The following is a 12,946-nucleotide window of genomic DNA, read 5'->3' on the forward strand; positions in this document are numbered from 1 at the left end:
CAACACCAGCGAGACGAGCACTTCAGTCACTGGGTCCCGACACCAGCAGGGACCGGTGCAGCAGATCCTGGTGTTACTACTCCCTGCAGAGAGTTTGTAGCAACACCACATGTAAGTACCTTGCGGCGTCCATTTCCTCCAGAAAACGCTGACAGTGAGCAAGCTAACAGTCACGCTCCCGCTTCTGCAGCCCATGCTGCATATATATTAGGTCAGGGTGAAAACTCTTAGAGGCCAACCTGATTCCATTCCCCCAGGCAGCCAACCCTGAAGTAAGCTTCAGAAAATAAAACACCCTACTCATCTAACCCATGGGTCTTCAAACTGTGGCCCTCCAGATGTTGTGAAACTACAAATCCCAGCATGCCTTGCCACAGTTTTAACACTCCCTTATAGCAAAACTGTGGCAAGGCATGCTGGGATTTGTAGTTTCACAACATCTGGAGGGCCGCAGTTTGAAGACAAATGGTCTAACCTTTTAGGAGACAGGAAAAAAAAGACACAGGAAGGGGAGGTGTGGACTTATATACCCCAGGTGGGTGGAGTCTAGTAAAAAAAAAAATCACTATCTAATCCTAGGAATAAGGGGAATATCCCTAAGTATGGCTGCCATGAAATCATAGAAGAAAAAAAGTAGTTTAGAACAAGTGCTGATATAAAAGTACATAAAAAAAAAAGTTGCACAGAATTTGCATAGTCATTGACAACCACAACACAAAACCTTGAAACCACCTTTTTGGCCAAACAGCTAGAATCTGTCTGGTGGATCTGGGATTTCTGTGTATCATTTTATAGAGTAGTAAATAAATACTCAGTAATCTGGGTGCCGTGAGATACACCTCCACTAGCTCTATATAGGTTTGAACCTCCCCTTAAAATGTCTAATTCAGCACAAGCAAGAGCTTATGTACCCAAAGCTTCAGAACAAATGTAATAGAAGGAACACCAAGTACTGCAATCCTTACTTTCTGGCAATGTAGCCCCTGCACCAGGCCTGGAATCCAATAATCACATCTGTGATCTTTAGGTCCCGTTCTTCTTCTAAATGAGCAAGGACACCTGCTCTAAAAAACACTTTGCTTTGTCCAATACGGTAAAGGTTTGAATCCAGTTCCAAGGCTTTGATCTACATAAAGAAAAATATTTACTCATTAAAACAAGTTCCATAAACAGATTGGAAGTTATAGAACTATACTTCTTATCTTAAAGTAGTGCTGATTTTTCAACAGAGGTAAAAAAACAAATAATAAAAAAAAAACACAACACACCACTCAAATTTATATTCAACATTTAGTTTAAGTGCCGATTTTTTCACCGATCCACTTGTTTTCAGCTAAATTGAAGGCCTGGTTTTCCCTCACAACTGAATACACAGGGATTGAAAATATCCCATTTTTTTAACCAGTCAGAAAATGAAAAATAGAATTCCCCCCCCCCCAGTCTGGTAAATAAAAAACATCTAAAAAGGTCATGCACAAATACGATGTGAACATCTGGTTACGGCTCTGGTATACAACTTGCAAAATAAGATTGTGTTTGAACAATTAAGAATAAAAAAAACTGGGTCGTTATTTTTGCTTACCATTAAAACACATGCTTGCTTCCCATCCATGAAGCCTTTAGGGATAGAATTTGGCGTAAGAATTTCATATCTGAGTATTAAAAAAGAAAAAGGTCACAACACTCAAATTGTAATTCTGTAGACACTGCTACAAGCACCTTTAGTTTTGACAACATGTACCTTTGTCTGAACTCCTGGAAAACTACTCTATTGGGGAAGCCCTGTCTGCAGATACGAATTCCCTCCAAAACACCATTGCAGCGTAACTGATCTAGCACCAGGTGGGCATCCAGTTTTCCAGCCTACAGGAAAAAGTGACAGTTACCAAAAATAAAACGTTTGTACTTACAAGGTCTTTCTTCTAGTCCTAGGGTGCATGTGGTTTGGACACTTCAAAATTACTACCAATACCAAGTATAAAGTATTTTCATTAGAAGAAAAATAAACAAACAAAACCCTTTCCAGACAAAAATTTCATTGTCGATGAGGGTCGCCTTGCAGTGGTCTTTAACTAAAATTTTGCATGTTTTTTTATTTTTTGTTAACAGGGTGATAGGAAGCTAAAAACTTTTAGAAAGTTGAAAAATAAGGGCCACCCTAACGGACTGACTCCATTTGCTTCAACATTGAAGGCATGCAACCGCCAATAGACACAGCAGAGTATGTCCACCCCTGGCAAAGCCCTTTAGATTTAGTTTTAAATAGTTAAAGTAAGCCCAAGAAAACCCAGGTGAGTAAAAACGTGCCCCCAACTTGATATTTGGCAACACTGGGCAGAGTCAAGTAGTCTATGCATGAAAACCATATGAGTGTGCCTGGAGCCAATAAAATGTTCTTTTTTTGAGAACCTGCAGAAGCATCACTGCTTGGAGTTATGTGGTAGATTAGATGGAAGCTGCAAGGAAAAGACATGGCATCAAATTAGAGATGTTTGAATGCCTCATGAAAAGTAGCCCACAGTGTGGTCCAAAAAAAACACATCATGTAGACTGCCAGCTGTCCCATTTTACTAGCTGTGGAAAGACCTACATATTCCCTATTCTGAAGATTTTGCCTGAGGTTGTATTTCCAGGTAGGGATGAAAACAAATGGGTGAAAGGATTCTCTACCCACCGCAAAATACTGCTGTCTTCTGCATGACCACAGCACACTTTACTGACAATTATTCCTTTACTAGTATGCCCGATTGAAGCAACAGCTTTGAAAGCTAGTCTGCTAACTTCTGTGTTTGTGCATGTGAGAAAGATGTAGTTTCACTCTCTGCCAGCATTTGAGTCTCACGGAACATAAATATATGATATTATAAATCACATGTGGCGAGGTCTGATAATTTGCCTTAGCTAGGTGGATTTGACATCTTGACTGGAGACCAAAGGTGTAACATCAAGTATGGCCACTTGCGTGTTTATTTGAGTCTGCAGGTATTTGTGAGAGGCTGCCTGCATGTGTCTGTGTGAGAACAAAGACAGGTTCCAGTGGTGGGAAGAGGCCCCACACTGTTTGTGTGCACAAAGCATGCTATAGTGAGTGAGTGAGTGAGTGAGTGAAATTACATTCAAACATATAATTTTTAGTTTTTTTTTTGTTAATGTGCATAAAAGTACTTGCATGTTTGTCTTCATAACTTTTTTCTATTATCAGTATATTGCTCAATTACGGTTTATATTTCACCAGCAGTCCAGATCAGCCACTAACTACTATTTTAGTGCCAGGATGTCCTAATAGTTATGTTTAGTGTCGCTGTATTTTTTTATTAAATTGTATAAATGGAGTAATGACATATGGATAGCTTGTTTAGTTTCATAGTTCTAGACATTGATAATTACTGATACAGATAAATGTAATAGAAATGATAACTGGACCAACCCATTGTTATGTGTATTCCACCTAATGGGTGTAAACAAAGGACAAAGTTCCCTTCCAACCAGCAGTTACCTGAGATGACACGAGGGAATGGCCAATAGGAGACAACCGAGAAGGGACATCACCTTTTGTTTATTGTAAATGAAGGAATCTTACTCTGGCTCTGAAGGACAGACCAGCTGTATTTGTCTGTGGTAAGTGCCACTGTAAGCTGTGCATTGCAACCTCATACTTTTTGGACTAGCACTATCCCTTTTTACCCTGGGAGTAAACCTTTGCGATTTCAAATTTAAATACCTTGATTTGAACTCAACAAAGGCCTTGTATACTGGGCTGAAGAGCAACAGCCCCCATACTCATAAGCTGGCATTTAAAGGCACCATCACCCAGTCCCAGATGTGACCTAGTGGTTTGTCAATGTTCAGCCACCAGCAGGGAGAGAGACATACCTGGGTCAAGAAGTTAGTTATTACTGCAGAGACCTCTAAATCGGTTTGCTTTGCAATGTTTGCAAATGAAATGCCAAATTATACCAAATCAAAAAGATGGATACCATCTTTTCCAGAACCTTAGTGCAAAAAGTAAATAGACACTTTAAATACAAGCGGTCATGGACAGTCCTCTATAGCAAGAATATCTGCTGACATACTGCTGAAGGCCTAGAAAGACCATCCCCTGGTAAAAGGAGAGGTGTTTCGATGCTTGCGTTTTGGATTTTAAAAGGTCAAAAAATTAAAGTCCAAGCTGTCTTCAGAAAAGTCATTTCATTAAAAACCCAGTACTTTATGTTCAAAGAATGGAGTTACCTTACAGCTACTGTGACCCTTAATGCAGAGATTAACCAAATCCAATAACCTCCTCTGGGAGTATGGTATAACCTACTTTGGAGTCATAATTCAGCACTGGTACTATTCCAGTGGTTTGAGATGCAAGGCCCCCTTGCAATAAATTCCCTTATAAGAACAGGCTGCTGCAGCAGGAAGTGCTGATCTGTGCACCCCCATAACTCTGCCCAGGCATACATGACTGCTGGAGAAAAATAAAATAAAATAAAAACAAAACCACACTGATATGGTCAGCTAGCCATCAGGGTATAGATGGGAGAAGCCGGAGTTTTTTGACAGTAAGGGGGATATTCAATCTCCGGCGAGCACCTCCCATCGGGGAGATGCCCGCCGGGCCCCATGCAATGCTGTCTTCCCCGACAGCATTGAGCAGGGTATCTCGGCAGAACGAGCCCGACATCACTAGCTGTCGGGCTCGGTCTGCCGAGAACAGCCGGTAAGTGACGAGCTGCAGCTCGCCTCTTCCCGGCCACGCCCCCTTTTCGCTCCCCGGCAGGCGGGACATTGAATCCCGCCTGCGTGTTCTCGGTCGAGCTGACCGAGAACGGGACTGGGTCACGGCGGTCGAGCAAGCTCGACTGCCGTGACCCTGACATTGGATACCCGCCTTAATGTAGCGTAGAGAAGAGTATGCTAAAGCTCCATGTACTACATAGTATATCCATGGAAATTCCAGGGTGCACAATAAGGTGTAGAAAGACTAAATTAATATAAAATTAAATACCTTTTTCTCATGATTGGGGATAATGCAGCGCACAAAATTCGGGTTTGTATTCCTTAGCGTGGCCATAAGTTTAGAGAGTTGTTCCTTATATAGTTGGCCTACAGTACGGAACATTCCTTTTCTTGTTTTGAATACACCAGGCAAAGCTGCTTCACCCATACCAGCTACTTGATCCAAGCCAACAATGCGATCCACTACAGTTGAAGAAAAATAAAATGAGTTGAGTCTTTTACACCACCTTTTTTTTTTTTTATAAACCCATTGAGTGCCAAGTGAATTTGTCAAAATAGCTGTGAAAATTGCCAAGCAAACATTTTCATTCACCATAATTACCTGTAACGTTTACCTTATATAGGATTATTATTTTTTTTACACAGATATTTTAAACATCTCGCAGATGTTAGCTCACAAAGGGTTAAAAAGAAACACCACAAAACCGACAATTACAAAGGCAAGGGTTCATCTGACAAAAGTGCAAAGAGGACACAAATATACATGCACACTCTACTGTGCACAAAGAAACCCTGCATTTTGTTCTCTCTCCAAATAAACAAGTTCTACCCCTTTAAGAGACCAAGGAATTTGCCAGGTCTAGAAAGCCAGCAGATTCTTCGTTCTCAGGGTGACACTGGTAAAGAGCAGTGTAGGGTACCCACGAAGTTTGCTTTGGGTTTATGGAGAAAAAAATAAAAATAAAGTGAAAGTTGGCAGTTATATGGACCTACTACAAACTACACATGTGTTGGTGTGTGTGTGGGGGATGCTTTGTGTGATAAGCAGTTGTCAGCAGTGGCCACTAAGGCATTGTCAAGCATTTTTTTCACTCTTGAATCTGCAGTGGCATGACTGAAGGCGATGGAGAGTCTCCTCCTTCCTCTGCGAGGTGAGGCTGTCTCCCAGCATAAAGGCCCATACACACTGGGTGACTGAGCTGAAAGTCGCTCAAAACCGCAGGTTTGAGCGGCTTTCTGCTCAAAGCCGCCCAGTGTGTATTGCTCGGCATCGCAGTTCATCTGCTGGTTATACCAGCAGTTGAGTGGCTTTGCATAGAGCTCCGCTATGTAACGCCGTCCTCCCTCAGTCGCAGCAATGAACGCTATCATCGCTGTCCATACACGCTGGGCATAGTCGCCCAGTGTGTATGGACCTTAACTGCAATTCTCCGGGAGACCAGTGTCACTTCACCACCAGCGCCTGCCGTAGGGACTCCTCTGCTAGATTAGTCTAGTGTAGGGTACAGAGGGTTCAGTAGTGTAGTGGTGGGAATGGAGAAGTCAGCAAAGATACAATTGTGTACAAATCAGACAGGCCCTGTGAGGAGTATTCCTACATCACGAAGACACCACCCTATCATATTACACTGCCCCATTATAGCTGCTTTCATACATTTCCCAGGCTGCTTTTCCATCCCAATCCGCCCCTGGTAAGCACCCTGCTCAGTGGTTAGCACTCTGCCCTAAAAACAAAATCCTAGAGTGAACACTATTTCATATATAGGTCGAAACAGTGATAAACTGCAACAATTGTGTAGGGGGCTTTAAACTCAATGAGGAACAGCTAAAGTAACCTTTTCGGTAGTCTGCTTACTGAGAGACTTGATTGACAAACTGTGTATAAAAAGATCCCTATCACTGTACAATAAATTGTAACCCAGTAAGCAGATTACCTAAAGGTTTACATTGAATAAAGTTAAACAAAAAAAAAAAAAAAAAAAAAAAATTATATATATATATATATATTCATTCTATGGTTTCAGTCATACTTAGTGTGACAATGAACTATTGTTGCTTTGCTTTTCTGACCAACCGAAGAGAAATAATAAATAAAGCACACCACTACATCAATTAAAGTGAAATGTTAATCTTTTTTAGCAAATTGCTAATATGTACTTAAGCTTAAAAATCATAAGAGTTGTGTATTGGGAGGTTCCTATTTATAATATTGTAGATAAGTGGTAGCCAACTCCTGTCCTTGAGAGCTGCCAACTATTCATGTTTTCCAGACCACCTAGTTTGTGCACAGGTGTATTCATTACTTCAACATAAAAAGATCCACAGGTAGTGCTAATTATTACACTTACAATTGTGTGAGGATAACTGTTGGCAGCTCTTGAGGATTGGAGGAGAGGTCTATATTGGTTATAAAGGAATAAACTATGCAATACACTTAAAACAGGAAGGATGAAGAGGTGGGCAGATTTGGGGGGTGATAGACTTATCAAAGCTTGGTGATCATTCCTAAGATACCAACACACACATTCATGCCTTTCATTTTTGAAATACCCTGTAAAATGGCACACTAGTACACTGCATAAAAAAATGTTGGGGTCATACGTTGGCATTCACACAGAAAGGTTACAGATGTGTGCCCATAAATCTATGCGCAAAGTTGGATTACACAATTAGAGTGATGTGACACGAACACTGGTGTTCTTTGAATGCAACTTTCCTGTTCAATTGAGCATGTTTTACTGGAAAACCACTACTTCACATTCTATAAGCAGATACAGCCGTGGTGGCACACAGAATATAAGCATACCATATTTTAATCCAAAGTGGCTTGTGTGTCTTTGTGACATCAATTTGCAAATAAACTAATTTGAACAAAAAAAACATTATGCAAAAGATGCCTGAGCACTACTAAGTCACACCACTGCCTAGCGCAACTGGAAGGGCTGTTTAACACACAAGGAGGTTAGATTAATGTGCACACACCTGTATTGTTGCACAGATTTCCAGAGGTTTACTTGTATAACTGAACTGTTCCACATTCTGCCTCATGTAAAACAAGTTATATGCAATAAATACATCAAATAAATGCTACAGGTGGAGCATAAGCCATAGTGGCACAAACATTAAAGATCAACATTCACACAGAAATAAACTACTGGAATCCATGGCAAAGACTACATTCTTTCAACATTAAAAGTTTCTTATTGGACACAACATTGCTAAAAACTTGTGTTCCAGATTTGTGAACATTTGATTGCTGGTGGTGGAAGCTTTGCAAGTCAAAATAAGACAGGCATGTGAATAACCACACCATGCACAACGATACCTGGTCCGTCCCAAGAATTTTATGAATAGATGTCATTTCCGTTGATCTAATAGGGAGGAGACATGGATGTCTTTGAAGAGAACCAAAGAGAAAGGAGTCTATAGAACACAATGGGTCATGGATGCCATTGTAATAATAGAAAAAGAATATTAGAGAGTGGTGCAACACAGGCAAGTTATTAAAACGAAGCCCAAAATAAATAACTTTTTTGCCTAAAGAGTGTACCATTAGCATACCAACCAACCTGGCTAGCAGTATGTATTTGTATGTTAAAATTGTATCCACAGAGCATGAGTTATAGTCCAGTTTTTTTTTTTTTTTTTTTAAAGCACACTGGGCTGGAAATTTTCATTAGGGTTTTGGGTTGTGGTAGTGTGTGAGGGATCTTTACATAAGTGAGGAGAGGTAGTCATCCAACAGCATATGTACCACCATAGTGGTTGTTAAATTGGTTTTCACTTATGACCCTCAAGAAACCAAGCAAATTTGAAGGTCAAAGTGTAATGCGGTCTCCTTTTAAGGGTGAACACAAGATAAACATAAGTCTAGTGATGGCAAAAGCCAACCACCCGGATGACCAAGCAAAAAGGAGGTTAGATACAAGACTTCAACTTTTGTTCTTTTCACCAATATGTCACAAATTGTAACACATTGAAGATTTTTACCTTCATAAATGTTTTGCGCATATCTGTATCTGAGTAAATAGACTACTTTAGAGAGCTCCAAGTCTAGATAAGGCACCACATCGTAACAAAAGTAGATTTTCACAAATTTCTGAAATGCCATTTTACAAGGGCCTATCCACTACTATGTCCCGTATTCAATGCAGCCGGCAAGGGGGTTAAACGGCAGGTTTCACAGAAAACAAGCAATCCCTGCTGTTTAACCCCCATGCCAGCTGCTCTGAGTGAGGACCGCCCAATAAAGGAGTCCCCTTCCAGGGCACCCAAGGGCTGGGGTGAATCCCGGGACTGTTCCCAGCACCCCTGAGATGTGTGTGCCCTGCTGGTAGCCAATCCAGTTAAAAAAAAAAAAAAAAACCCTTGTGATGCCACGAATAGAGTAGCATGGCGGTGCAGCAGCTCCTAATCCGGCTATTTCTGGGGCTACAAGCATGACATCAGAGACCGTTTTAAGCCTGTTCAAACGCCAGTGGGAGGAGGAAAGGGAGCCGGGGGATTCGGCAGCTGGAAGAGGGAGGAGAGTCGGGCCACCTGCAGCACGAATATCTATCGATCAGAAACGTCTGAAGCAGGGCCATAAAATTGGGGAATGCTAATTTGGCCAGTTTTCTTCAGACTTTTTCACTCAGATACATTTGAATCTGAACAGCCAAATAGGACTAGTGGATAGGGGCATTAAGGCAGTCAATAAGCAAATTTCTTGTCTTCCTTACCATCTTTCCAAAGCTCTGACACAAATTTATCTGATGACTGATTAAGTAGTGTGGCAACATTATCATTAAGTGGGTCCATATTCTTCATCAGCCACTCATCAGCTTTGTAATCAACCTAAAAAAAAGGAATATAAAAAGAAAGGACCTTTGAATAAAAAGTTTAGGAAACTTAGTACAAGCTTAAACTACTTTTTTAGATCTGCGGTTTTGAATACAGTTCAATCCATATTTTTATTCTGTGGACCTCTACATACACCACAATATATTGCGGTTCAAAAAAATAAAAGTAATTGCTTGAAAACACACACCCGACTTTCCAATTACCTTTCCAGCATAGTGCATGACACAGAAGTCTGCTTTATCCTTGAGTTGTTTGGGCTTTTGGAATTTTGAGTGGGAGCCTTGCTCCTGCACTACTTTCTCCACAAAACTCTTATCAGTAGCTTTTGGAAACCAGCATTCCTCATCCAGAAGAGCTAGAATACCTGGGGGTCCAGCCTACAAAACAAGTGAAAAGTTGCCATTGAAGTTAAAGAAAATGTATAGTAATCTTCACCATAAAGTAGTAGTACTATGACAGGACTTCAACTTACATGTCGTTCTATCAAATCAATACAAGGCTGAAGGTCCAAGCCAAAATCAATGAAGTTCCACTCAATACCTTCCCGTTGGTACTCTTCTTGCTCCAGTATAAACATTGTGTGATTGAATAGTTGTTGCAGTTTCTCATTGGTATAATTGATGCACAGTTGTTCAAATGAGTTCAGCTACAAAAAAAGGTGATTGAAAGTGATCAAAATAACTATAATTTAAAAAGATGCATACACATGATGTGATTTGGTCTATGCGATTTCCCTTGAACTCCCCAGAGCCCAGAATCATCCAGTATGTACTATGCTTGAATGAGACTTTGGGCGGTATTCAATGCCGCCGGAAAGGGGGTTTCTGCAGCAAGTGTGGCTTGTTTTCGTCGAGCAAGCCATCCTCGCCATCTAACACCTCGCCTGCCGCTCACCCGATTCTATGTTCCAGGAGGATCCTAGCCATCAGAGGATGGCAAGGATTGCCCCGAAAGGTGAGGTTCACCACCAATGCAGCGAGCCCGCTGCATATAGCAGTGACCCTTGACATTTTGGACGGCCACACTCAACATTTCCACCTTGCTGGAAAAACACGGAGACTGCGGAGAGAAGGAGGGAGGGGGAGGGAGAGTTGAATGCTGACCCGCGAGCTATCTGCACTGCTCACCATCAAGGCTCGCCATGGGGCATGGACTATTCCCCTTTGACTATTTCTGTGCGGTTTTGACTATACGAGAAAACTAGATTGTATACAACAGTTATGATCAAAACAGTCCGAGATCTACCCACGGTCCACGTTATCCAAATCACCTAGCTGGTACGCAGCTATAGTCATTACAAACTGTCACATTTTCAAACATGCTGAATTAATTCCTACTAGAAATCCACAGGTTCCCTGTGAAACCATACTGTTAGATCTTGAGGACATTTTTGGGCCAGCCCAGGTATGCAATATAGTCAAAATTGAGCTGCCTGCACAGTATTAGTGGGTACACAATTCCATTTGATTTCGATTAGATTTGGCCTAGTCAACCAGTTCTGACTTTCTACTCCTTTTCGATTTTCACTATTTTCCATTCGATCTCAGTGTTCCTGATTCTTCAAGACACATGTAAATAGATTTCATTGAAAGAAGAAAAAAAAAAAAAGTAAAAACAAAAACACAAATTACATTACCTCAAAGATCTCAAAACCAGCAATATCCAGAATGCCAATGAATGAAGCCCCTTGCCTCTTTGTTTTGTCTAGAGCTTTGTTAATACGCATAACAAGCCAGCGGAACATTCGCTCGTAAGTGGCTTTAGCAAGTGCCTCAATAGCAAAGTCTGCCTGAGGAGAGATAAGAACTATGTATAAGACCCATATGTCACCCAGCAAACAAGACAATGGAGGAGAAATACATGGCTAGCAGAATTAAACATTCACCTGCTCTTTAGTCTGGGCTTTCTGTACATAGTCTCGGCCAACCTTAATACGAGGCATGAGGATTGCTCTAGTAAAGTCATTCACATTAATTCCCAGGAGATGGCACACTTTCTGGGCAGCTGTAAAAACAAAATATTAATTCCAGAACATTTACCTTGATAATATTTCTCTGGTTTTGAACATAAAAGCAAACAAGAGTATAGATGAAAGAGCAATTTTAGAACCACATTAAACAATGGCTCTCATGTCCTTGACAATACTTCATGGTCAAACAGTTTAGCTAACCAATACATCAATCCAGTATGTATGTATGTATGTATGTATGTATGTATGTATGTATGTATGTATGTATGTATGTATGTATGCACACACACACACCTCGCTTAGCTGGTACAAGTGACTGATTCTAATAGGACCCTGTTATTTAAGAATGGACTGCAAATGCAGATTAAATATTTGTCTGTAGACTAGACCTATATAAGAATTTGCTCTAGGTCAGTGGTTCCCAACCTTTTTTCCCCTCCCGTACCCCTTGATTAGGCTTTTTATTGATGAGTACCCCTCTCAATTTAAAATATACAGTACTTATGAGTGGAGTGGAAGTGAGCGGTATGCGTATCCTTATGCATGTCCTTATATTAATCGTGCCCTTCCGTGTCTGGCCGCTGTTTGTGTACTGTCTCCAGGGTTCCCACTAACACCTGTAGGATTAATGCTGCCGCTTCCTCCACCTGTGTCAGCGCAGGGCAGATGATTGCTGATGTCTGAGGGTAGCATGGGAAGCTCCCCGTAGATTGCTGGTCAGGCAAAAGCACCAGGAGACACTGATGATGCTGATGACGCTGAAGACAGAACCGTAAGTGACAAAACATGGTTCTTCTCCATGGCAATGGGTCTTCTGCCATTGAAATACTTTTTTTCATCTTCCGCCATTACCAATATTATTTTCAAGTACCCCCAACTGGTATGCAGAGTACCCCCAGGGGTACTAGTACCCCAGGTTGGGAACCACAGCTCTAGGGTCATAAAATATGGTTACATTTATCATTCAGTACAAACATGCTTTCATGGAAGAGCTATCTGCAGCCACAAGTGGTATGACCAGGAATATATAGGTGCAGGAGAAAAAAAAATAATTCCATACTGTTATTTTGAAACTCTTACCAGTGTTATCTGGCATGGAAGCCTGATCGGTGTTGCGTTCCTTCTTAAACATAATGTTGCCCAATTGTAGGACACCAGAGACAACGCGCAACAATCCTGTTAAGAAGCAGAAGTATTAATCATGCAAATCTTTATATATATATATATATATATATATATATATATATATATATATATATATATATATATATATATATATATATATATATATATATATATATATATAATCATCTTTAAACATGCTAACTGTAAGTAATAACCACCACTGAATGTCAAAGAAAAAAGTCTTGCCTATAGGATTAGACTAGTTATCAACTGCAGACCGTAAAT

The 12,946-nt window shown here is 40.7% G+C and overlaps 1 protein-coding gene across 2 annotated transcripts in view; it reads right to left on the reverse strand.

The window, feature by feature from the left end:
* The window catches only part of MYH9 (myosin heavy chain 9), a 111,647-nt gene that overhangs the window by 60,306 nt on the left and 38,395 nt on the right, over positions 1-12,946 (reverse strand). For both annotated transcript variants that reach the window (XM_083156678.1, XM_083156677.1), the window contains exons 10-19: positions 12,617-12,712; positions 11,453-11,571; positions 11,204-11,356; positions 10,040-10,213; positions 9,771-9,944; positions 9,447-9,561; positions 4,994-5,187; positions 1,742-1,863; positions 1,583-1,652; positions 966-1,126 (exon numbers count right to left, since the gene is read on the reverse strand). In XM_083156678.1, the coding sequence (XP_083012804.1) occupies positions 966-1,126; positions 1,583-1,652; positions 1,742-1,863; positions 4,994-5,187; positions 9,447-9,561; positions 9,771-9,944; positions 10,040-10,213; positions 11,204-11,356; positions 11,453-11,571; positions 12,617-12,712 (1,378 nt within the window). The remainder of the gene's footprint in view (positions 1-965; positions 1,127-1,582; positions 1,653-1,741; positions 1,864-4,993; positions 5,188-9,446; positions 9,562-9,770; positions 9,945-10,039; positions 10,214-11,203; positions 11,357-11,452; positions 11,572-12,616; positions 12,713-12,946) is intronic.

Source organism: Crinia signifera, chromosome 8, assembly GCF_055691185.1.
Source record: "Crinia signifera chromosome 8, ASM5569118v1, whole genome shotgun sequence".
Taxonomy (NCBI): Eukaryota; Metazoa; Chordata; class Amphibia; order Anura; family Myobatrachidae; genus Crinia; species Crinia signifera.